This window comes from Lynx rufus, unplaced genomic scaffold, assembly GCF_022079265.1.
Source record: "Lynx rufus isolate CCGP_SWC_20201006 ecotype Redwood Valley unplaced genomic scaffold, mLynRuf1.p SCAF_12, whole genome shotgun sequence".
NCBI lineage: Eukaryota > Metazoa > Chordata > Mammalia > Carnivora > Felidae > Lynx > Lynx rufus.
Window position 1 is genome coordinate 67,525,333 of NW_025814826.1, and position 25,175 is coordinate 67,550,507.

A 25,175-nucleotide genomic window follows, 5' to 3' on the forward strand; every position below is an offset into this window, starting at 1 on the left:
CTGTTCGTACTGCCTGGGCTGGGGGAGACGGAGCTGGCGGTCGGGGGCCGAGCCCGGGTCCTGCCCTGCCCTCCCACGCCACAGCCTTACAGTCCTGGGCCCGGCTCGACCCCCGGCAGTCTCGAAAGCCTGCCAGACGCCTCTCCCTCCACCTGTGAGGGGAAGCCCTGTGACCATCACCGCCCTGTGGGCGCACACGTGGGCTCAGACGAGGAAGCCACTCGAACGTAGAGCCTGTGCTCGCTTTCTGGAGAGAGCACCACAAAGCCCCGAGGTGGGGGATGTATGAGCCGGGGGAGGTCCTGGTCACAAGGAGCCCAGCCCCTCAGCCCTCACAGCATCTCTGGGGACGCCCACCAGCCAGATGGAGGGGCAACTCTCCGGGACTCAAAAGCAATAGTAGGTCCAGTGACGACACCTGTGGGTGAATCAGGAAAAGGAAGAGGGGTGTGGGCAGGTCGGGGCTGGAAGCAGAACTGGGCGCTGGGGGCTTCTGGCAAGGCTTTTCCTCTGTGCGCCCTGTCTTCCCCCTCTGGGCAGCAGGTCAGGTCACAGCCCTCAGGATGGCAGCTAGGGTTCTGGGGGACCGGGGGACCCAGAGCGAGGACGTCCATTGGCTCAAGGGCCAAGCCAGCAGGAACAGAGGCGGCAGCCAGAGGAGGGGGTCCTCACCGCCAGCAAGGCAGGTGGGCCAGTCGTGTCCCCACCCGCCGGGGGCAGGCTGTCTGTGGCCTGGATCAGGCCAGCTCCTCTTGGTAGGGCCTCCCTCCAGCTGTGACTGGGCGGGGCAGTCCCAGCCCTCACTCCCTCCTGACTCGCTCCATCCAAGCCTGAGGTGAGGTCAGAGCAAGAAACGCTTCAGCCACAGCTGCCCAGGCCCTCCCTTCCCCGACCCCCTCACAGGCCTGCTCCTCCACCCCTCCCTTCACCCGGCGGGCATCCAAAACCAGTGGGAGAGTGGGACCCCGCTCGCCACCTGGGGTGTGATGTCTGCAGCATCACCATAACAAACAGCCCCGGCCGGCCTGAGACACAGAGACCCGGGCTCCAAAGGCCGAGAAGCTGCAGGGGCGGGGCGGGGCGCAGGCGCGCGCTGAGGCCTCTCCCTGGCGGGTGGACGCCTCCCCTCCCCGTGTCCTCACGTGGTCGCCCCCCCAACCCTCGTGCGTGTCTGCGTCCTGGCCTCCCCTTTTTGTGGGGACACCAGCCTGGATCAGGGCCCCCAGTGCCCTCCTGTACCTCAGTCACCTCCGCAAAGGCCCACCTCCGAGCACAGTCACCCTGCGGCCCTGGGGGTGGGACTCGGGTGTGGCTCCGGGGACGCGGTTCGTCCTGTGACTCAGGAGACGGCAAACATGGGACACGGCTGTTTGATGGCAGCTCTGTTTGTAACGTCCCCCCAAGTGGAAACACTCCAGACGCCCTCCACCAGGTGGGGGTTAAACAGCATGCCGCGGACCCACATCGGAAGCGGCTCCGCAGGAAAAGAACTGTGTCATGGGGGGCGGTTCTCCGGGGCGGCAGGCTGCGTGGAAAAAGCCACAGGCTCTGTGATTCCATTTCAGTAACACTGCCCTGCACCCCACGCTCACAGCAGTGTTATGCAATAGCCAAGACATGGGGGCCCCGGCGCGTCCCAGGATGGACGAATGAATAAAGAGCATGCGGTGTATGCCGGGGAGGCGGGGGGTGTTAACTGGGCCACGAAGAAGGGGAGCCTGCCATCGGTGAAGCGCGCGTGGGCCCGCTGACACAAGTCTGAGGACAGATGCTGTCACACACCGCGCGCTCTCACTTGTGTGTGGAATCTGAACCAAGAGGAGGAAGAGAGACGAGAAAAACCAAACTCGTGGAAAAGGCGCTCGGCTCTGTGGTTCCCGAGGCGGGGCTGGGGGAGGGGAGCGCGGCCTCAGGCGCCGAAGGTCAGGTGCGCGGCCCCCTGGGGCGGGAGCGCCCGCCCCGCCAGGAGGAGACACCGGTACCCGGGAGCCCGCGCGGCCGGCGATCGGCGGCACTTGTGAGTCAGGCCCGCACACCTGACGCCCGCGCCGCCTGCGCGTCAACCGCGTCCCCATAAAGCGGCCGGGGATACGCGACACCGGAAAACACGCCAACCACCGCGCCCGAAGTGACCCGTTTGCGGGGACGACGAACCGCCGAGAAGCTGCAGGGGCGGGGCGGGGCGCGCGCGCGCGCTGCACGGCGGCAGGGGCGAGGCCGGGCGGGTCACGCCGCGGGTCCTCGCGCACGAGGGCCTCTCCGGGCTCCGCAGTCTCCTGGGACTGCGGTCAAGTCAGAGTAAAACTTTCACAAGAAACAACAAAAATCCGAGCTTCCTGTGTTCTGTTTTTCCTGGCAATGTTTTTTATTAGCTCTAGATGAATGATTTACCTCTATCACTTTAAATGTTCAAATTTTTCTATTAAAGGTGAGAGCCAAATCCTTGTGTCATGTTTTAAACCTCTGTCCATACTGTCGTCGTCTGTTTGGGCTGCGGTGACAAAACACTACAGTTTGGGTGGTTTATGCACGTCCCCCCCCCCCCCGGGACTCTGAGGTCAGGCCACCCCCAAGTTCAGGGCCGGGCCACCTTCCGGGCTCAGAGCCCCCCTCCTGGAGGCGTCGGCACCTGGCCAAGGGCTCAGGGGGCCCTCTGCAACCTCTTTAAAAAGGACAGGAGTCCCCTCCTTGTGTGTCTGTCACTCTTAGGGCTCAGGCGCCCCCCCTCCCCTACCGCCCTGCAGACCCCGCCTCCTAACACTTTCGCTGGAGGGTCAGGCTCCGGACCCCTAGGGGATTGGAAGGAGACGCAGCCATTCAGACCACAGCCTGCCGGTTCTTCCCATTGCTGTATTGCCGTTTCCCCCTCTTTTTCCCCTGACCGGTCTCACCAGCGTTACACGCGTTGCCAGTGTTTCCCAATAAATAACTATTTTTGGTAAGCCTGCTTCCTGCATCCACGGCCTCTGTATCCTTCAGGTGTGCTCTTTATTTATTTTTCCTTCCTCTTTCCTATCTTCCTCCTTTCTTTCTCCTTTATTCTATTTTGGGGGATTTATTCTGCCTTCTTTCTATAACTTCTTTCGATGTATGCTTCATTCATTAACGCTGAATCTTTTCTTGTTTTTATTTATTTTTTTTAATTTTTTTCAACGTTTTTTATTTATTTTTGGGACAGAGAGAAACAGAGCATGAACAGGGGAGGGGCAGAGAGAGAGGGAGACACAGAATCGGAAACAGGCTCCAGGCTCCGAGCCGTCAGCCCAGAGCCTGACGCGGGGCTCGAACTCACAGACCGCGAGATCGTGACCTGGCTGAAGTCGGACGCTTAACCGACTGCGCCACCCAGGCGCCCCTCTTTTCTTGTTTTTAATACATGAAGGTAAACCCATAAGTTCTAAGCGTGGATCAGCTATTTCCATGGGTTCTGATATACAGTATATCTGTTACCATTTCGTTAAGGTGTGATATGATGCCCGTTTTGATTTCTTCTGTGACCCATGAGTTATTTAGAAGACATATCTTTCATTTTCAGACGCAGAATTTTCTGTATTCTTGTTAATAGTTTAAAGCACAATTGCATTGTGATTGGAGAACCTGGTTGGTATGATGTTTCATCTTTTGATCATGTAATTATATAAGATTTATCGTTTTTTTTGTTGTTGTTGTTGTTGTTTTAATTTAACGTTTATTTATTTTTGAGACAGAGAGAGACAGAGCATGAACGGGGGAGGGTCAGAGAGAGAGGGAGACACAGAATCTGAAACAGGCTCCAGGCTCTGAGCTGTCAGCACAGAGCCCAACGCGGGGCTCGAACCCACGGACCGCGAGATCATGACCTGAGCCGAAGTCGGCCACCTAACGGACTGAGCCACCCAGGCGCCCCAAGATGTATCGTTTTTTAAAAGATTTCATGAGTTGCCGTGATGGTCTGTTTTGCTCCAAACTATGTAGTCTCAGGTTCAAGTGTCTCTGTGGACAGCACATGCTGGGTGTTTTCAAAACTGCTCAACCTCTGTGCTTTCATTGGATCATTAAATCCATTTACATTTAATAAAATTACGGAGACACGTGGGTTTTAATCCACCATATTACTGTGATTTTTTTTAATGATCCCTCCTTGATGGATCTATGTTCCTTTCTTCTCTTTCTCTCTTTGCCTCTTTTCTTGGTGATTTTGGGTCTTTTTCAATTTTCCCTTTACTAGTTTGGAAGTTGAGATTCTCTTTCCAAGCGTGTGGTGCTGTTCTGGAGGCGGCACGCATGGAGATGTCCCCGACAGGAGGGACCCTCTCTGCACCCCCCGGGGCTCACTGTGCTGATGGGTGCTGCACAGCACTGACTATGTCGTGACTTTCAATTCTCCCTGTACAGACCTGTCTCCCATACGACACATTTATTAATCTTTTTACAAAATCAGTGTTCATTTAGACTTACCAGTGTCTTCCTCATTCCTGGGTCTAGGACTTACAAGTGGTATTTTCCTTCTGGCCCAGGAACATTTCTTACACTTTCTTCTAGTGCAAGGTGAGGGGAACTCTTGGTTTCGTTTGTCTGGCAATGGCTTTCCTTCAACTTTATTCTGATATTTTTGCTGCACAGAGAAATCTGGGTTACCATCTAGGTCCTTTATTCTGCTTCCATAGTTGCTGTCAAGAACTCAGGTGTTATTCTCAGTGTGACTCCTTAGTAGGTGATCTTTTTCTCCAACCCACTGAGAGATGCCAAGGACGGGGTGCGGGGCAGGAGGTGCAGTGCCCCGCCGGCCTGGACCACGGGCACCCCTGGAGGAGCACAGTGGGAGGAAGCCAGAGGACAGTCAGGATCCCCTCCACCTCCCAGGCCAGCAGGTGCAGACCCAGCAGCCAGGGAGGGGCAGCCCAGGGGGCAGGGGCCAGGCACACCCATGCACTCCCCAGAGAGCCCCCCTCTGTGGGCAGATGCAGGAAATCCGGGGTCAGAAGACAAAGCTGAATTTGGCTACCCAGAAACAGGGTGGGGAGGGGCATCCCCAGGCACCTGGGCGCTGAGATTGGGGAGCCTGGGCTCCTGGCCAGAGCGGTGCCTGGCCCGACAGCCCTCGCAGGGCTCCTCGCTGCAGCCTGGACAGATGCCAGGGCCCAGGAGAGCCTGGGGCAGGGCCACCCAGCAAGGTTCCTTTCCCCAGCCCCGCCCCTCCCCACCCTGCCTACCTTCCCCCAGCCTGCAGGAAATAGAAACTCAAAGCCCCAGGCTCCTCCTCCCATCCCCTCTGCACCTCACCCAGCCCCACCCTGCCTCCCTCTGCTCCCACACTCAGCCTGCCCCCCACCAGCCTCCCATCTCCCCAGGCAGGGGCAGCAGGAGCCAGGGGGGCCACCATTCTCTGACCCCAGCCCTACAGGGACTTGGCCCTTCGACCCAGAGCAGAAGGAGTGCTGGGCCTGAGGGCTGTCCACCCAGGAGGGCAAGTGGCTCCAATACCCAGCCCAGGGTATAATACTCTTACCAGGAACAGAGCACAGGGCAGATATCCCACCACTGCCCCCAGCGTCCAGTCCTGACCACGGTTTTCAGGTTTCAAGTCCACTTGCCAGCTCCCTCGTGCCCACCCCACCACTGCCCACCTATCTCAACTCAGCGTCCAGCTACTCCAGCAAGGTGGCCTGATTTACTGTTGAGTGAGCAACCCAGCGAACAGATTCTACCTGGGGACTCAGAGCTCCGGGGAATCGTCGTCTGTGACAACGGTTGCCAGTGTTTCTGGGGGACATTCTGATTTCAAGCTCCTTGAATTCTTTTCCTTGTTTTAAAATTTTTTATTTTTATTTAATTTTTTCAAACATTTATTCATTTTTTGAGAGACAGAGACAGAGAGCAAGTAGGGGAAGGGCCGAGAGACTGGGAGACACAGAATCCAAAGCAGACTCCAGGCTCTGAGCCGTCAGCACAGAGCCCGATGCGAGGCTCGCACTCACAAACCATGATATCGTGACCTGAGCCGAAGTCAGACGCTTAACCGACTGAGCCACCCAAGAGCCCCTAATTTCTTATTTTTTAAGTAATGTCTACCCCCAACATGGGGCTCAAACTCACAACCCCGAGATCGAGGGTCACATGCTCTACCGGCAAAGCCAGCCAGGTGCCCCTTCTTTCATTTTTAATGCCAGTCTGACCCACTCAGGTGAATCACATACTCCCTGCCCACTGAATCTCAATCAGGCTGCCCTGGTGGGCTTCTAGATCCTTCTGCAAGGCACTGGTTGGGACTGGGTCTTCTTCCTCTTGTTGCCCCACTGGGGCAGATCCCTCCTCCTGCCCTACTTGTCTGGGGCTTTCCCTCCCTTGGGCGCAATCGTCGCATTACCACTTGGCTGTGCATGTAGGTTGGCTGTCCCTTTCGGTGGCCATGAGGATGAGGACACATTTGTGCATTTCAGTGCCCATGGCCGATCTCCGGGATCCCTGGAGACGGGCCAGAATCCTGAGTCCCCACACTGACCACTGTCCCACCCTGCCAGACAGTGTTCCGGGCACACCAGGGTTCTGGCCAGCCTCGGGGCAACCTGGGTGGGGAGGCGGGTGTGAGACACGAAGTGAAGGGACTCCATGTTAGAAAGGCTCCATGTCCGTTTCTTTTCGGCCCCAGTTACTCATGCATGTGAGTCAAAGAAGCCACTCCCACTCCAAGGGAGAAGCAAGAAAATTAATCATTCTGAGTTTCGTCCTAGCCCCCAAACACCTGATAACGTCTGAAAGGACAGGATCCCAAACACATTCCAGAACATTAGCTTGGAACAAACCTGGGCTGACACCAGCCGTCAATACCCCCACCTTCAGAACTCTTGGAATAACAGCCGTCGCTCACCTGACACTGGCCTCTGATGGGACTCGACCCTGCATCCCTGAAGGAACACACACCCCGGACCCCTTTCCAATACGAACCCCTGACTCCCCGTGACGAGGAGACTCCCTCTCCTTCCCGAGTCCCTGAGCCCCCGGCCACTCCATCCCTCAGTTCCTCCTGGCTCCCGTTTGATTTCTATCCTGCATGAAACCTAGGACCCTCTCAGCTGGTCCCTCAGGGCCCCTCTGGGTCCTCAGACCCGGCCTGTCACATCGAGCGGACTCTGACCTGCCTCTCAGGGGCGTCCTGACCTGGCTTCAAGGCACCTTCGTCCTTATTTCCTGGCCAGCCACCCCCCTCCCCAGCCCCATCAAAGAAGCCCCAGGGGGTGACCATAGACCCTTCCCCAGGAGCAGACCCCGCAGACCCCAAACACATGGCCGGCAGAGGGTAAGTGAGCACGGGGCAGGGGTGGCCAGGGGTTTCAGGAACAGGTGTCTTGCTCACCCACTCACCAGGCCCCTGCCTGCCCAGCCAGGTTCTCCTGTGCCCACCTCGACCCGACCAGCCCTGGTATCCCATCCCCAAGTCCCAGAGACCCAGGTGCCGGTGCCCACCCCACGTGCCTGCTCCTACAGGCCCTCACCTTCCCTGTCCAGACCCATTCCTCCCTCTGGAGGGTGCTGCCTTCCTCCCAGAAGCAGACTGACCTCCCTCCCTGCTTCCTGTCCTAACCTGTCCCGACCTGTCCCGCCCGAGGATGAACTTCCCACACGGCCCTGCCTCGCCCAGCACAGGAAGAAGTGGAGGACGTGGGGTGGACGTTCCCTTCTCAGCCTGGAGGGCAGCCAGCTGTGAACTTGGGAGAGCCCTCTCCCTGCCGTGCACCTCAGGGTGGGGCCGTCCGGCAGGGAGCCCCCCCACACTAGGACCCTGCTGGGAGGGGGACTCCCAGACGAGCAGCCACAGGCTGTCACACCCAGGGCAGGAAGGGTTGGGAACACGCGTTTATTTGAGGCACCGAGGCAGCAGACAGACTCCAGTAGGGGGTGGAGGGAGGGGGTGGGGGCCGCGGCTGGAGTTGGGGGTGGGAACCGATTCCTGGGTCCAGCAGTCAAGCCCAGACGCACTGGAACCCCGTCTTCCAAAAGGCTCCCCTTAAAGTGGGGCGTAGAAATGCCAGAGAAAAGAAGTTCTGGTGTGGACTCGGGGGGCTCGGCGGCTGCTAATGCCGGACCCCTGGCACTTATCCCGCACACACACGGGCCCGGACACGGCCACACACTCGCACACACGCCACAGGGGCACCCGGCACACGCGTCCACACAGCTGAGTTTACACAGTCACCTGCGGCAACAGCACGCTTGCCCTTCTGGGACACAGTGGCAGAGAGCACATCTTCCACACCACCTGGGGGCAGACACAGCCTGGACGGGGCAGGGCCTGGGGCTTACGTGTGCCTCCTAGAGTGTCCCCAGGACTCAGTTCTGACTCTGGGACCCTCAGGCTCCAGCCCTCATCCCTTCCCAGGTTCCCCGAGGAAGGTCACGTCACTGCCTGAGAAATGAGGGCAGCCGGCCCCTCTTAGGGCAGGTGCAGGCCCGGGGGCCTGACCAGGGGGGGACCGAGGGCGGGGAGGGCTGGGAGAACTGGGATCAAGCAGGGTGACGAGTCAAAGGAAGAGGGGCCGGGCCTTCCTTCCTGAGCTGGGGGAGTCTGGGCCGGCTGCAGGGCCCCGGCGGTCAGGGCCCAAGCCGCTGCAGGGCGGACAGCAGACTGAGCAGGAGCCCGAGGCCCAACACGGCGGCACTGGCCCTCAGCCCCCCGCCGGCCGTGCTGATGTTGCACAGGAAACTCTGGCAGCAATAGGTGCCCACAGACGCCACGCCGAGGTTGATGCTGGGGCTGGGGCAGATCGGGGAGCAGCCCTTGTTCAGGGTATGGCCGAAGTCCACCAGGTTCCCTAGGCGGGAAGACAAGGCTGTGAGGGTAAGGGCAGAGGGCAAAGGCCCAGGAAGCGGGGAGAGGCCGGCCGCCGGCACTCACGGATGCCGGCGGAGGCAGGCACCGGGGCTCACCGATGCCCAGATCCCGGCAGAGGCAGGTACCGGCACTCACCGATGCCGGCGGAGGCAGATACGGTCACGCAGTAGTTGTCCGAGTCCGAGCAGATGGTTGGTTTTAGGCAGTAGAAATTACTGTTCTGATTCGTGCAAGAGAAGCACACCAGGGAGTGAGCTGCAGAAGAAGGGGGGCACGCTGTAGGTGACACCTGTCTCAAGCCGGGGAAACTTCCCTTCCAGTCCTGAGCCAACACCAACACCCGATCATTTGCCGATGCTAACAGAGCAATTATCACATTCCAGACTCTGGCTGGAGACCCAAAAAGACAGTGAATGACCGGGGACCCCGATCCTGAAGGGACTCCAGGGCCACCCAAGTGCACAGTGATAAGCGTGTTGGGGGCAGAACCCAGGCCTCCAGGGGGAGCAGGAAGCATGACCCCCCGCTTTGCTGGGGGAGAGGCTCTGCTAGGCCTCCTAGAACAGGTCCCACGGGAACTGGCCTGAAGGACCCCTGGGCACCGCTCAGGAGAGAAGGTGGAGAGAGAGTCCGGGAGGAAGGCCCAGCTCACCCACAGGCCTGGGGCCCCAAGGGCATCTCACCTTGCTCCACACCCAGAAGGGCAGCCAGCAGCACGGGCAGGAAGACCTTCATACTGGAGAAGACAGGTGTCCTGTCTGGGGGACTCTCACAAAGGCAAAGAAAGTGGCCCTGCCTGGAGAGACATCTGGTTGGAGGACCCGGGCTGCGTGCCCCACGAGCCCCTGGCCCTGGAGCCGGGCTGCCCCCGTTGTGCAGATGGCAGGGGGGGCCTGCCAGCTTCCAGCAGCAGAGCCAGCACACAAAGGGTCTTTCTGTTCCAGTCCTGACCCACCCCTCACTCGGTGCACAGTCCTCCTGGTTGGGAAGCCCCCCACCCCCAAGCCTGTGCTGCTTGCGGATGGGGCCAGCTGAGGGAGCTCATTAGTCTCAGGACCAAACAGAAAGGGAGGCCAAAAGAGTGGCCCCCTGGTCGTGGTCCTGGAGGAGAGGACATAGTGACCAGCGATATTAGCCAGGCTGCATCCAGAGCCTTCCATGAGCCAGCTCCATTCCTGACACGGGGTCTCAGGGGCCGGGTGGGTGCACGAGGCACACTTAGCTGAGCCCCCACCTCCAGCCGCTTCTGTGCTGAGGGCGCGGGGTGCTTTCCATTCTGTGTGTTATTCAGTGCTGAAGTCAGCGAGCCCACGAGTGTCTGCTCTTCCCCCATTCTGTGCCCAAAAAACAGGCTCAGAAGTCTGTGGGGGCTGCCCGGTGCCCTACACCAGGACCCTCTTGTGGGCAGGGACCAGAGGCAGTGGGTGGAGAAAGCACTCGGAAGGTGACCAGCTGGCGTTCTGGCTCTCCGTTCTGCAGGAGGCATGGTGTGGGAGGAGCTGCCTGGTGCCTTCTGCTGGGGACAGCCATGGGCGGGGGATGGGCATTCTAGGCCTGGGAGCTGGTTCCCAGGCACTGGGAGGAAGGAGAATATCAGAGAGAGAACAGCACCCCCCCCTCCCCCCAGCCTAGTCCTGGGTCTGGGCTGACATCTTGGGGTCAGGGACAGGAGCTGCAAATGCCCAGAAACGGTGTCATGCCCGGCGGGGGCTTGACCCCAGATCCAGACAGTTCAGGGAGGAAGGAGCCTCCCTCGTTCCCTCTTCTACAAAGTAGGGTTTGTGCATGGAGAAGCCCTGAGCTGTTCTCAAGGAAGCTCTGGAATGCCCGGCCACCGTCCCCACTGTCCACTGCCAGGCACCCAATCAAACAGGCCCCACTGGGCTGAGTCCAGGCACTGGCTGGAGTGGATGGACATTAGCAGGGTCCAGCAAAAGGAGCCCTGAGAATGACCAGTGGGCTTCTGGGACAGCGCCATCTGGGACCCAGACAGCCTCCCCCAGGCTCATGGGCTGATTTCTGACAAAGCCAGGCATCCCGTGACCGGGGGCCAGCAGAGGAGTAAGAGCTAGTCCTCGCCCCCAGCGACGGGAAGGGGTCAGGTGGATCAGCGTGGGGGGCGGAGGCTCCCGGGCACCTCACACGCTTGCATAATCTTTGGCAGACAAGAAGCTTTCACGCCTCCCCTGGGTAGGCTCCAGTTCCAGGGGTCCCCCCCCCCCCGGGGAGGCCAGTGCATTCTCCCCATCCCACCGGCCCGCCAAGATCCCAGCCCCCTTCCCAAGTCAGGAAGGCTGCCCCTCCCCAGTCCCCTCGGGAGCGATGGTGGGGAACCTGGAGCTGGGTGACGGGCCCCATGCCCGCGCAGCTCTGGGTCACCCAGCCAGGAAGGGCGCCGGGTGGCGGTGTGCGCCCGCTCCAGCCCGGATCTCGGGGGATATTCGGGAGGACTGGGGGAGGGGAGTGGAGGCTCAGCCCCCTGGCACGGGGCCCACCCCTAAGCCCCGACTCCCGGCCTCCCCCGGACCCTCCGGCGTCTCCCCCGGCACCCTGCTCGCTCCCCCTACGCCCTGCCGGGCGCCGAAGGGGTCATCCCTGCTTCCCCGCCGGGATCCGGGCCCCGCCGACTCACGCGGGGCAGACGCAGGTCCACGGCCTCGCCGAGCTGCCCGAGCCTGGCGCCCAATCGCACGACACTCCCGGACTCCCGGCAGCCGAGCGGGCGGGGAACGGCGGGCGGAGTCGGCGCTCCGGCGGGCGGGGGGCGCAGGGGCGGGCAGGGGGCGGAGTCGCCGCTCCTTCGGGCGGGGGGCGGAGTTATCTTTCCGGCGGGCTGGGGGCGCGCGGGGGGCGGAGTCGACGTTCCAGTGGGCGGGGCGGGGGCGGAGCCGGCGCTCGTGCGGGCGTGGGGCGCTCGGTCGGCGCGCGGGGGGCGCGGTCGGCGTTCCCGCGGGCTGGGGGTGGGCGCGAGGCTGGTCGGGGTCGGCGTGCTTGCGGGACGGGCGGGGGACGCGCGCGCAGCGGCAGAGTCAGAGTTCCCGCAACCGGGCGGGGCTGGCGCGCCCCCACCCGGACTCCGAGCCCTGGCCCAGGGAGGTGTCGCTGGCCCGCTGGACGCAGGCCGCTGGACATCGCGGGGCAGCCGGGCGACGCTCCGCGAGCGTGTGTGGGCGGGGGCGGCCCCTCTCCGGGAAGGCTGGCGTCGCTTCTGCCCAGTGCGGTGGGAGCGTTTCCGACCCTGGGGCCGGCTGAGGGCGGCGAGGAGGCAGGGACCTTGCCCCTGGCACGTCGCGCCCTCTGCTCCGGGCTGCCTGTGGTCCTCGGCTCCCGGCCTCGCCTCGGGGCTGAGCCGTGAGCTCTCCCGTGGGTGGGGGAGAGAGGTCGGAGGGGGGCAGTGGTGGCGGGCCACAGGGATCCCCGGCGACGGTCCATCTTTGCTCGTTCTGGACCCCTTTATCCTCTGGGCGCAGGGTCGCTTCTTCTGTGGCTGCGCCACTGGGCCAAGACACTCCGCCAGGATGCTCTCAGGCCCCCAGCTCACTCTGCAGCCGGGGTGGGACGGGGGGGGGGGGGGTCCGTTCCCAAAGCCAACCTGATCTGACCTCCCGGCCAGAGCCTAGGGGGCCGTTAGAACAAAGCCAGCATCCTTAGCCTGATGGCAAAGCCTTTCATGGGTCCTCTCAGTAGACAGTCCCTGGCTGGACCTGCACCACCCGCTCTGGGCAGCACCCCCTCCCCCCCGCCGTGTCCCTGCATCCTGCCTGCCATTGGCCAGGGAGGGAGACCACGCACAGCCCACGGGGAGCTGAAGATGCTGTGTTTTGCCCACAGGCCAGGGCTGCCTGGCCCTCCTCGCCTCCTCCCTTTGCCGGTCTCTTCCTCTTCTTGTAGAGACCTGCAGTTTGCTGAGTCTCTGCCACTTTCTTGTTTTTGAAATATACTTCACACATTCACAACACACTTCCGGTGGGGAGCTATGGCACCTGGCCTTGTCTCTCGGCCTTTCTCGGTGGCACCTCGGTGCCAGTGGAGGAGGGCCCCAGAGGAAGAGGCTTCTTAACTTTATAGTTGGGGAGGGGAGGGGGAAGGAGCGGAGGGGAGGGGGAGGGGAGGAGGAGGGAGCTGAGACAGAATGGCAGAGTGGCTGGGATGGGGCTGGATGGGAAGAGGGACCCTATAATGGCACCGGACACGCGGGAAAGGTCTGGGGGTGCATTAGGCACCATGTGAGTGTGCAGGGCGGGGGTATGAGTGGATGTGTGGCTGGTGTGTATGAGTACGCATGTAAGTGTGTGTATGTGTGTGTGTGTGTTTGTCTTCACAGTGTCAGGATCAGGGTCAGACCTTGCCTGGTTTTCTGTAACATCCAGATGACGTGGGAGAGATCAATTTGGGAAGACTTTGGGGGCTCTTTCCTTGGAGGCTGAAGGTGGGGCTCTGTGTGTGTCACAAAATGTCCCCAGCCAAGGAGTGGTGGCATCTGTGGGGTTCCACGTTCCCCAGGGACATGCAGTAGGTTCCTCTTCTGGGTCTGACCTCTGGAGGGCAGGATGGGGGCCTTGGTGGCACTTTCTCATCCTTTCCCCGTGCAGCGCCTTGCTGGTATCTTAGTCTCAGCTTTGGGCTTATCCTGGAAGGGGGAGTGTGAAGTTCCTTTGGCACGCAGGGCCCGTTCCCACCTTCCTGGAAGGGAATTGGATGAATCTCGGTCCCCACAAGAGGCATACATGTTATCTTGGCCCTGCCCATCCGTTTGGGCATGGGCCACTTCCTTGTTGATTCCCTCCAGCAGGTCAGCCCTTGAGGACAGGGGAATCCGTGTGCCCAGCACCCAGGCCACCTCTGGCCCATGGCGGGTGCTCACCCATGGTGAGTGAAAGCAAAAATAGGCTCTGCCTTGATACAGGACCCTGTGATTCAGAGGGCTCTTGTGTGAACAACCGACTCACAAAATGTCCCCAAGGTCACTGCCACACGTCAGCCAGGAGACTCCAATGTCCTTTGAAAAATGCCAGACTCAAATCTGAACACACGTGGCCAAGCCAGGGGGTTTGTGCAATGCCGGATGATATAATCTGTGGGGTCCTTTGGGAAACCGGGGTGGGGAGGCCAGGCTGGCTCCCTCCAAGCTTGCTCTCAGTATGTAGTCAGTTGGGCAAGTCTGAACAGGTGGGCGTCGTGGCCATGCCCTGGAACCCATTCCTCCTGAAGGAGACCCCGCATCCAGGGGCTTGGCATACCCGGGAGCTGCCGGCCAGAGGGGTTCCTTGGGCTCAAAGTGATGGCAGGAGGGTTCCTCTAATAGGCCTGCCCACCCGCCTCCCCGCGGCAGGCTGCTCACGCTCCCTCCTTCAGTCCAGAACTGTGGGAGCCTGCTTCGTGTACATTGGACACCCACCGGAGCGGTCGGGTGTGTATCCACCTGCCCGAGGGTCTGGCTGTGCCTGTGACACCTCTGCCTCTGCTTCCCTTTCTTGGGCTTGTCAAGAACTTTGAGTTTGCAAACTAACTGTACATTTCCTGGGTCAGCTTCCTCTCCCCTACCCCACCCCCAACCCCAGCACAGACTGCTTTTTCTTTCCCTGTCCTAGTTCGCCCCACCTCTGATTGGGCAGACGCTGTCCTGAGGAGGGCCCAGTGGGCAGAGGGAGGCGGGTGCAGCCCCGGCGAAATGGCCCCCCACATGGGCACTCCCTGTGAGCTGGTGCCTTCTCACCCTGCAAAGGGCCCGGGTCCCCACTGCAGCTGTGCCTGGCCCCGGCATCCAGCACCCCACCACAGGCCTGCCGGCTCCAGGGTCCCCACGCTGGCCGGGTTGGTCCAGAAGGCCCTGCTGTGACCCCTGAAGGAATGACCGAGTGAAGCGGTGGGAGAGTCCACACAGCACAGAGGCCCAGATGCTCCAGGACGGAGTGGCGTCCACGCAAGTGACCCAGCCCTCCCGCAGTCAGGCACATTTAGTTTTCCAGCCTTGGTTCCCGAAGTCCCTGGCTGAGCCCAGAGAGAAGGAAGGCCGGCACTGGTGAGTCCTTTGGAGGCCTCTGGTCACCGCTGCTGACGGAAGCTTGGTCGGTGCCCTGGGAAGGTGGCATCCCCCAGCTGAGTAGGGGAGTAGGAAGGCCAGCAGGCAGGAGCAGCGGGTGTTGTGCCTCTCCCAGGGTGTCCGTGAACCTTTCCTACGTGCTCTCGGGGGAGTTTTCTCCTGGCCGGGACTGCTGAGGCTTGGGTTATGGGTTATGGGCCCTTTGAGTTTGGGGTGGGGGGGGCGCACATTTGCTGCTGGATGTCTCCCGTCCGGTCCAGGGTCTGGACCCAAGTGCGAGCGTGGTTAGGCAGGTCCCGGTTGGGTCCCTGGCCCAGGAAGGCGGCGTCCCGAACTGGGAAGGAATGGTGTCCGCTGCCCTCACCAGTGCAGAAGAGGTATCCATAGGGCCACTCTCGGGACCTGAGCTAACAGGAACCTGGCTTGGGGTGCTGAGTCTGCAGAGGCGGCTGTGGGGTGCAGAGAGCGCGTAAGAGGTGCCATTTTCCGGCATTCTGCCATCTCATTGGAAGAGGGAAGCACCCAGCCCCCGCCCCCGGGTGTGTCGGGCGGCCACGGCTGTCTGTCTGCGGGTGCTGTTCCGAGGCTGCTGGCGGGTGCTGTTGGCCTCCTTGGGCCCCAGCATCAGCCTCTCAGTGGCCCCGTGCTCCCACCTGGAGCTGCCCACCCTGCCCCGGGGCCTGGGGACTCCTACTGCTCAGGTCCCTGCTTAGGGGTCCTGTGGGAAAGTGTGCAGGCCCTGCACCCCCCTCCTGCCACCTTGTCTCATGTAAGGGCAGAACCCGGGCCGGGAGCCAGCCACGGAGGTCTTGGGCTGGGCCCCGCAGGCCTCTACCACTCTGGGGCTCTAGCTGGGTCGGAGGCAAGGCCACGTGTGGCAGTGGGGCCTCAGCGTGTGAGGAGAGCAGCCCAAGGGACCGGCAACTGCTGTGTGGCTCTGTACCCCTGCCTTATCTCTGGGGGCCCAGCTCCGCATCTCCCAGTGGAGCCTCACACACCCCTCTCAGGCTGGCTCCCACTTGTCTCGGAGTCCAAAGCGCTACTGTGATTTCAGAGCATCTGCTCCAACCACAGGCTCCCACCTCAGTGCCTTTGCACATCTGTTCCCAGTCCCGGAACAGGAAGTCTGCTCCAGGCCTCCTTGGCCTGCACCCTTGCTTCTCTGCTCAAGTGCCCGTATCGGGGCGCTCTCTCCCCTCCTGCCGGGGTGGTCCCTGCCGCTCCCCCCTGACATCCAGTACTGCCTGGGAAGTGCTAGGTGCTCGGTGAATACCCAGACGAGTACATTTGAATGGAAACACAGCTTGAAAGCTGGGGTTGTGGGTAGAAAGTCACACCTAGAATTTAGAAGTGTGATGTTTGCAGAAATAGCACTGCGGGGGTGGGGGTGTGGGGGGGTTGGCAGGAGGGAGCGCTGCAGGAAGGGGTGTTGGGGCCACAGTCCGCGGCTGCTTCACACACAAGACTGCAGGCTTCCTGGAGGCACAAGCCAAGACCCTCCTCAAATGGCCTTGTGGCCAGCTGGGTGGAGCCTCCGTGGCTGTGCCTGCGGAACGCTGCACGTCCGCAGACTCGGAAGAGCTCTCGGATGGCGCGTGGGAATCAGTCGCGGGATTTGTCACAGAGCACCGAGAAGACCCCTTACCTAGATGATGGCTGTCCCAGGACAAGTTAAGGATCTTCAGAGTGAAAACTTTCTCTTGTCTTTTAATTTCTCCAAGTTAAGGACACAGGGCAGTGGCCGACGGAGAAGCTGGGGTCCGAGAGGCCCACGGGGGCTGGGGACCCGGAGGCTGATATTTGTTGACGGTTGATGGAGACACAGAGGGCAGGGGCCTCCCTTGCAGCAATGCCTGGGGAGCTCCCCACCGAGCGTACCTGGAAAGACACTGCTGCCTATTTGGCTTTGAAAGGTCCTGGCCTGGCCTCAACTAGGCAGTGATTAGCCAGACCCCGCGTCCCGCCGAGTTCTGGGCCCTCCAGTGGTGTTGCGTAGCCCTGGTGGGGGCCTCCTGCGCAAGGGGGGTGGCCTTGGGAGGCTCCCTCTGTCACCAGCCTTAGGGCCGTATCCCAGTCCCCGGTGCTAGACGGGAGCCAGGGTCACAGGGGGTCATCAGCATGGGTCAGAACACTGGCCCAGAGGACTGCCCGCCCCCCACACTGCCCCCCTTCTAGCCAGCTTCCCCCTCCCTCCGCCCGCCTGTTCTCCCAGCCCCAGGGGAGCCCGGCAGAACCCGGGAGCCTTCCTCCCCTCCGCACCTCCAGGAAGGCCCTGCCCAGAGGGACCACCTCCAGCACCGCCCCCTCCCTCAGCCCCCACCCCCACCCTTTCCCTTGCCTCTCCCTCCCCCCCCCCCCCGACCCCTCCCTGTTTCCCTGCCGAAGGCTGTGGTCGGTCTGGTCCAGCTGGGTCTCCATTTTCCTGGACACTGTGAATTCACTCACATGGTCTGGGGACAAGCCAGCTTCATCCTTTCCCTGCTGTCCCTGCCCTGGGCCCCGGTCAGGACCCTTCAGGCTGGCCCAGCGGATCTCCCCAACTTGAGTGTTTGTGGTATGGGAAACAAAGTCAAAAGAAAAAAGTAAGTTCCCTTACTGCCTACAGCCCAGCGACAAGTCCTTGAAACAGGCAGAGTGGCATTCCTATAGGAGCTGGCTGCCTCCATGATGACACTTTGCTCAGGGCAAAAGACAATCTTATCCCGACCCCCCAGGGTCCTGTAAGTCCACTTTAACATATAAAAACTCCTTTGGAAACTTCCTTTATCTCTACCCCCCAAGATATATGCTGGCGATCATCCTCCCCACTTATGGCCCCTCATATACCTCTGAAGGACACTTACTCTGTCCCTAACCCCGGCCCAACCTGAGGGTATATAATCAGTCACCGGTCACAACCCCAGTGCAGCTCTTCCTGCCTACGGGTCCCGTCCCCGTGCTTTATTTATTTTTTTTTTAATTTTTTTAAAGTTTTAATTTATTTTTGAGACAGAGACAGAGCATGAGCAGGGAAGGGACAGAGACAGAGGGAGAGACATAGAATCTGAAGCAGGCTCCAGGCTCCGAGCTGTCCGCACAGAGCCCGACGCGGGGCTCGAACTCACAGACCGTGAGATCATGACCTGAGCCGAAGCCGGACGCTCAACGGACTGAGCCACCCAGGCGCCCCCCCCCCCCCGCCGTGGCTCAACGGACTGAGCCACCCAGGCGCCCCCCCCCCCCGCCGTGGCTCAACGGACTGAGCCACCCAGGCACCCCCCCCCCCCCGCCGTGCTTTAATAAAATCATCTTTTTACACCGAAGACGTCTCAAGAGTTCTTTCTTGGCCGTCAGCCCTGGAGCTCCCCCGCCCCCAACAGAAGCCCATCACTGGGGCGCCTCCCCTCTCACAGGAAATCTGCTTTGAGGTAGGCAAGGCGCCCTGGGGGGCTGGGAAGAGCCCTCCAGGGGGAGACCGGCTGCGTCCGCGGTCCCTGCAGCTCTGCCTGGTGGGTGCCAGGGGCCCACTTAGGTGGGAGAGTGTGTGTGGCTCTGAGTTTGTCCAACTCCAGCTGGCAGGCCGGGACTGACCCGCTGCCACCCCAGCTGAGGGGCAGGAACCAGCCATCCGTGGTCCCTGGGAGCCCAGGCAGCTGGGGGCTGGACGTGCCTCTCACACAGACAGAGCCTCACTCCAGACTTTGACTTCAACATGACCCTACAAACAGCCAGCGGGGTGGCCCATCAGAGGAGGCTTCCTTGGGCAGCTATGGCCTGCCTTTGGCGCCCTTCGGTGCCCTGTCTTCCCCCGAGCTGGCTCCAGAGCTCCATCCGCCTTGTGCCCCTGGGCAGCAGCCACGCTTAGCCGGCAAGGGCAGCGGCTGCGGGCCCCGGGAAGCCTCTCTTACCTTTTGCAGACTAGCCTATTTGTCAAGTTTCTGCGAGGAAACGCAGAAAACTCACCCCGCGGCGTACCAAATGGAAAAGGAGGTGAGCTGGGCTGTCCCCCGGCCCAGGGGGTAAGGATAGAGTCCGCCCCGCCAAGAGAGGGCGGGTTCCCGGAAGCCCAAAGGTCCCGCCTCGGCCCCTCTCCTCACACCCTGCCACCAACCGCCCCTCCACCCCTCAGGCCAACTCCCTGTGCCAGAAGGGAGGAGAAGGGAAGGGGAGGGGAGGGAAGGGAAGGGAAGGGAGAGGCGGGGGAGGGGGAAGTGGGGAGGGGAGGGTGAGGAGGCTGTCAATCTGGGTGCTTCGGAAGCAGACCCCAGGGAAGAGTGAGAGGTTCTGGAGAGGGGTCCTCAGGGGCTCTACGAAGGATACGGGAGGAGGAAGCAGGGAGGAGGGGGGCAAAGCCTTCTGGCCCGGTGCGGGGAGGGCAGGAGGGAGGCCTGGGAGAGGGGCGCCGCTCTGGAGGGCAGCTGGGGAGCGCCCTGTGGAGGAGCAGGTGGGTGTGGGGCAGGGTCCCCCAGGATCTTTGAGCCGTTCACACAGCTCATGACTTTGGGTCCTTGAGTTCCCCGACACCCCCGGAGCCAGGCGTCAGTCTGGGCCAGGGGTGGGATTCAGGCCGTGGTGGAGGCCGGCCGCAGTCCTGCCCCTTCCGGGGGGGGGGGGCACGAGCCTCCCCCACCCCTCCAGGAGGCTGGTGCCTTAGTGAGTACACCTTTCCACATTTGTGACCCAAATCCTATACATACATCTGCAATATATATATAAATCCTCCTATCCTTCCTGTGTCCGGGCACTCGGTATTTTCTATTCTACCCAGTTCTGTCTCGCTCCACTCTATTTTTGTATTTAAAAACATCTAATCAAAAGCCCCTATTACTGATGTCACATCAGCCTGGAAGGCACCACAAAAGCCCCTAGTTCACGACACTTATCTTTCAGAAGGCTTATGAGGCCCTTCTTAGAGGAAATCGAGTTGCCTAAGTAACGGAATGTTCAGTGCAGATGAACTTGACCTGAGCTGTGGAAGCGGCGCCTGGCCCCGCTGTGAAGTGCGGGTGGCCTCCTGGAGTCCCACAGGCGCCCCCCACACCTGGGGACCCTCCGAGGGGTCCCCTGTGCCCTCGAGCAGAGCAGGCGGCCAGCGGGCTGCAGGAAAGGAGCCCCGCGGGCGCGACCCGCTCCTCGGGCCTCCCAGGCTCCGTGTCAGCAGCGCCTCCCCTCGTACAGGAGCTCGGAGCCCGGGGGAGCGCTGACTCGGGTCCGCGGGTCCACCCGGAGATGGGCAGACGGGGGTCAACTCGCGGTCTGGGGCAGGAGGAGGGGGGCGGCGGGAGCCTCTTGGGCGGGGGGGAGGGAAGAGAAGCTGAGGGGTGGGGTGAGGCAAGGATGGGCAGACACAGCCGGGGAGGAAGAGGAGCCCAGGCCTGGGGGCGCCCGGACCACGTGCGCGGGTGGCGAGCCTGCACTGAGTGCGCGCGCGCGCGTGCACGAGCGGATGAGCCGCAGTACCGGAACGTGCCTGTAGGGGGAGCCAGGTAAGAAGACTTAGCCCACCTGTAGACTCTTCCTCTGCCCTCCGAGGAAGGGGGTGCACCCCCTACCGGGTGCAGCAAAGGACAGGGTTCCCCACCTCCCCTCTCTTACACCATTCGCTTGAGAAAACTTGTCCTTGTGAATTCTTTCGCTGCCCCTTGGAGATGCATTTCAGTCTCTCCAAGAGGGGACTTGAGGATGGGCTGTGAGAGCCGATGGTGGGTGCCGTCCCCCAGGCCTACTCCTTCGTCTGGAGACTCCGAACCAGGGGGCTGCCCCTGCGTGGTGGGTGAAAGGTGAGGTTGCCAGGGCCCTTGCCATCCCTCCCATGCACCCCCACTCCGGTTCAGTGCTGATTCAATAATGTAATTTGATGAAGTTTTGGGGTGATGGTGGAGTGGTCTGTAGCCGACGACCAAGAAAGAATTCTTGAGGACGTCTTGGTGCAAAAAAAAGTGATTTTATTAAAGCACGGGGGCAGGACCCGTGGGTAGGAAGAGCTGCACTGGGGTTGTGACAAGTAACTCATTATACACCCTCAGGTTGGGAGGGGATCAGGGATAGAGTCTCTAAGGTATTTTCGAAGCAAGGTTTCCAGGGCCTTGAGGGGCTAATCGTTGCTACGGAAACACCATTTATTACTGTTTCATAAACCTCACTCGTGAGGTTTCAGATGCATATCCAGGGCCATAAGCTTGGAGTATGATTGCCAGCATATATCCTGGGGCAGTTGAGACAAAGGAAGTTTCCCAAGGAATTTTTATATGTTAAAGTAGACTTACAGGATGGGGGATTGGAGGGGGTGGGAGGGGGTCAGGACAATGTTAAGCCAAGGTTCCCTTTTGTCCCCAGCAAAGTGTCATCATCGGGGCAACTGAGCTCCCAGAGGGAGGTCACCCTGCCTGTTTCAAGGACTTGTCAATGGGCCGTAGGCAGTAAGGGAACTTAGTTTTTATTTGCCTTAGTTTCCCACATCGCCATGGCAAGCACTTAAACCCCTTTCCTTTGTTCTTGGGCGGCCAGGAGTGTCTGAGGAACATCCCACAGATCCCACCGGGGAGTGTGGGAGGTGCCAGCCTGTATTTTGCCCTCAGCGACAACCCCCCCCATGCTCCCTCATCATATCCCCCTGAACAATTTTGACCCTTAAATCTTTCAGGTTGCTGAAGGTGGAAGGTCTCATCTTGTGTAGCTTCTTGCTGCTGAGAAGGGGTGTAGAGACGTCCCTACCTACATGGGTCAGTATTGGTCAGGTGGGGAATGCATGAAGGAATCACGAAAAGCAGAGGCAGCTGAATCCAACATGGACAGTAAAAGTTGGTATCTCTGTGGGTAAGGATCGTCTGTTGTCGAGAAGCCATTGCAGCGATGGAATCTCTGCACCAAGCAAAAGGACACGGGAGAAAACAGAAAAACATAACTAGAATAACTAGAAGGATTAGCTCGAATAAAAGTTCTTTGGTAGTTGACAAGAATCCTCCAGTCCAAGAGTTTAACCAATCGTCAACGGAAAGGGAGGGATTGCGTAAAACATCACTTTGAGTATTCGGGTCAGTTAGAAATCCCGAAATATTTGTGCGGTCGTCTGGAGCGCACACACAGCACTTTGTTTTTGTGAGAGTGTAAGTTCCACGTTGTGCAGCAGTTAGAACATCTAATGCCATTCTATTTTGTAGAACCGTTTCATGCATTTGAGTTATTTTAGTATTTAATACTATGATGTTAGCTTGAGAGTCATTTAAGGCCTTCACCGTGTAACAGACGGTATATTACCATCCTATAGACTCTGTTTTGTTCAGTAAGCAATCAGATCATTAATAAGAGGTATTGTTTTCAGAAACAAGAAAAGTAGAGGTTAATAGTTAGAGCAAACTACAAACCCAGGGCCTCCCTGTGCTGCCAGTGAGATTTTTAGATGTCTGGCTTGGAGCCTCCTCAGATGAGAGTGGCAACAGGCAGCAGGAATCAGATGGGTCTTTCTGGTTTGTAACTCAAGTGCCTGTGGTGGTCCTTTTGAATGGCCCATTGTAAGAAGGAATTGTTAGTACAAATTGGGAGAGGAGAATGAAAAGGAAAGATACAACATCATAAGAGAAGTTTGAGGTCTTCCACAGGCTCGAAAGACTTCCCGGGAAGTCTTTGCTCATTGACTTCCCGGGAAGGGGGCACAGGTTTTACTTAGATACGGGAGCCCATGAAGAGTGCCCCTCTAACTTACTGCAGTGGGAGGACATACTATGACCCAGTAAGGGCCTTCTCATTTTGGAGTTAAGTCCCCTGCTGTATTAGACTTTTAATCCTTTACATAAACCAGGGATGGGTTTCTAGTAACTGTCAGATCAGGTTTAGGGAGGACATGGTTTGCCTATTTAGAGATTTATGAATTAACCCAGCCTCAAGTGAATAATAAAGCACTGTGGTCTTTATCTATTGATAGGTCGACAGTGAGAAAAGTCTTTGCATACGGTTGTTCCAGGAGTCTATCCCACTTTCCAGTTGTTTAAATAATCCTATGCCCACGGGGTCTTATTATTACCCCCACAGAATAGCAAGCACAGAAGATTTTCTATACATGAAATATTGTGACAATTTTTCTGAAGTTTACATCAAGCTGTCTAGTTTAGGCCAACAGCAAACATTTAAAGACAATCAGAGCTGGAATTTAACATCCATAAAGATGTGTTATTGAAACAGCGTTTCTCTCTAAAAACCCTCATTTCCAGAGACAGCCAAATCAAGCCTAATTTGTTTGCAAAACAAGCCAGTTTTAACAAACTTGGCCTAATGATTTGCATAACCTCAGCAGGAATAGTCATTGATCATAGGGATCTTTTCAAGTTTGCTTTGCTGGAAACTTTTATAAGGAATCTCCAGGTTGAACTTTTAGTAGCCTCTCCAGGCCGGAAGCCAAGCCAAGTACTTCCATCGACAGTCCTGCAATACCCGTAGCCTTGGGCGAATTGCTCTCCATGAGGTCCCCAATGTATCCTGAAGTCCTTGCACCTGCCAGGAAGGGACATTTTTTACCCACCTTGTGAGGTTGCTGGGAACTCTGTAAGCGGTTATCAGGCCAACATTTCCAAGGGGCTTTATGGCTCCATGTTTCACAAAGTCAACCTTAGATCCTTAGAGCTGTATGGTCATATCTGAGTCTATGCATGACTCTCATATATGACATTCCAGTCAAAGCCTTGGTAAAATAACCAGTATTTCCAATGGTGTCCTGTTACAAGGAGAATAGATTCTTATTGAACTTACGCAAACAATTGTAATTGCCATGAAAGAAAGAATACTCTGAGAGTTTTTGAGTTTCAGAGGGTTTAGGCAGAGAGAAAAGTTCAGTGCTTCAGTTTACAAGTGAATATTTGATGACATTTTTTAGATATCTTAAGAGAAAGTTTAAAGAAAGTTTTTTTTTTTAATTTTTTAAAATGTTTTATTTATTTTTGACAGAGAGAGAGACAGAGCATGAGCAGGGGAGGGGCAGAGAGAGAGGGAGACACAGAGTCGGAAGCAGGCTCCAGGCTCTGAGCTGTCAGCACAGAGCCTGACGCGGGGCTCAAACTCACAGACCACGGGATCATGACCTGAACCGAAGTCGGATGCTCAATCAACTGAGCCACCCAGGCTCCCCAAGAGAAAGTTTCCTTAATCTGGAAGAGCAAACATTAGAGAACCAGCAATATTTCAAACAAGGGTCAAAAAACTATAATCTTCTTCAGTTCATTTAGTCCCATGTTCCTAACTCTTGTTTAATTTGAATGCAGCTTTTTAGTTCTGCCCATTTTAGTGTTAATCTTCAAGATACCAAATACCTGTATTTGTCCTAAAAAAAAAAAGGCCTTTTCGTGAATCTCCTTGAAGATGAAATATGTTTTGTGAGAGAATAAGAACAATTATAAATGACAAAATCTCAGAAATGGACATTGTTAAAGATCTGATAAGAGTTCATTATGATGCAATTGACAAGGGAATTCAGTTATTTCAGTGACACATAACACTTCAATAATCAGAATACAAGTGAGGGCCTTATACCAAAACCTTAAAACTTTAGGAATTGCATATATATTTGGGCAGTTACAGCATTTACCTGTGCAATACAACCTAAGGTTTACCATTGTACAATGGTGCTTTTTCCCAGTAACTCAGCACCCCAAATAAAATGCCTAATTGGTCGAAAAAATTTCATTTACAATTTAAATCTTGGAAGTTTGTTAAAACCTTAGAAAGTTGTAAAGCACATCCTAAATAGGGTTACAGATCATTAAAATCTTAATTTATTTACCCAACATGGCAATAAGAAATCTTAAAGGCAAATATGTGTCATTATATGTTGTTAGCAAAACCTAGCTACTTAAACATTGAGAAGTTTTAACTTTAACTAATCAAAGACCTGATAAAAAGGAAACCTAAGATTAAAAAAAAAAGGAGGAAACCTAAAGCTTTGGTTTTCCTGGCAGACAACAGACAAAAGAAAAAAAAAAAAAAAACCTTTGTTTACATTGTCTTATCAAGAGCAGATCAACAGTCCAAGAAAACTTTGTCTTTTGAACAGAGAGACAAGCAGAATTTCAACCTTAGGCCAGTGTACTTTTAAAATTCCATTCCTCGCAACCTTAGACCATCCTGAGCACACATAGAATTCATTTCCAAAGATTTCCCTTCATGAACCTTCTACAACTTTCCTTTGCCTTCAAATTTTGTCCCAAGCCATTTCTCTCCAAACAACCAGTCTCGTTTAGGACAAAATTATTTTCTTTAACCTTCAACCAAAAAAAAAATGTATTTCCATTCATTATATCTTTCTTACACATCTCCTACTTTCCTACATACAGGGTTGCTTTTCTTATTTCCATCCGT

At 57.8% G+C, this 25,175-nt stretch overlaps 1 protein-coding gene and 1 long non-coding RNA gene across 2 annotated transcripts; both read right to left on the bottom strand.

Annotated features, from left to right (window-relative positions):
• Positions 1-7,815: 7,815 nt before the first annotated feature.
• Positions 7,816-11,545, bottom strand: LY6E (lymphocyte antigen 6 family member E). Its single transcript, XM_047074259.1, has 4 exons — positions 11,442-11,545; positions 9,493-9,605; positions 8,945-9,064; positions 7,816-8,789 (listed from the first exon to the last, which is right to left on the bottom strand). The coding sequence occupies exons 2-4, from the start codon at positions 9,542-9,544 to the stop codon at positions 8,569-8,571; spliced, it is 393 nt and encodes a 130-aa protein (XP_046930215.1). The 5' UTR covers positions 9,545-9,605; positions 11,442-11,545; the 3' UTR covers positions 7,816-8,568.
• Positions 11,546-13,859: 2,314 nt separating this feature from the next.
• LOC124507848 (uncharacterized) lies at positions 13,860-17,788 on the bottom strand. Its single transcript, XR_006961157.1, has 3 exons — positions 17,298-17,788; positions 16,498-16,935; positions 13,860-15,301 (listed from the first exon to the last, which is right to left on the bottom strand). It is a non-coding gene; the product is annotated as an uncharacterized LOC124507848 (long non-coding RNA).
• Positions 17,789-25,175: the final 7,387 nt, after the last annotated feature.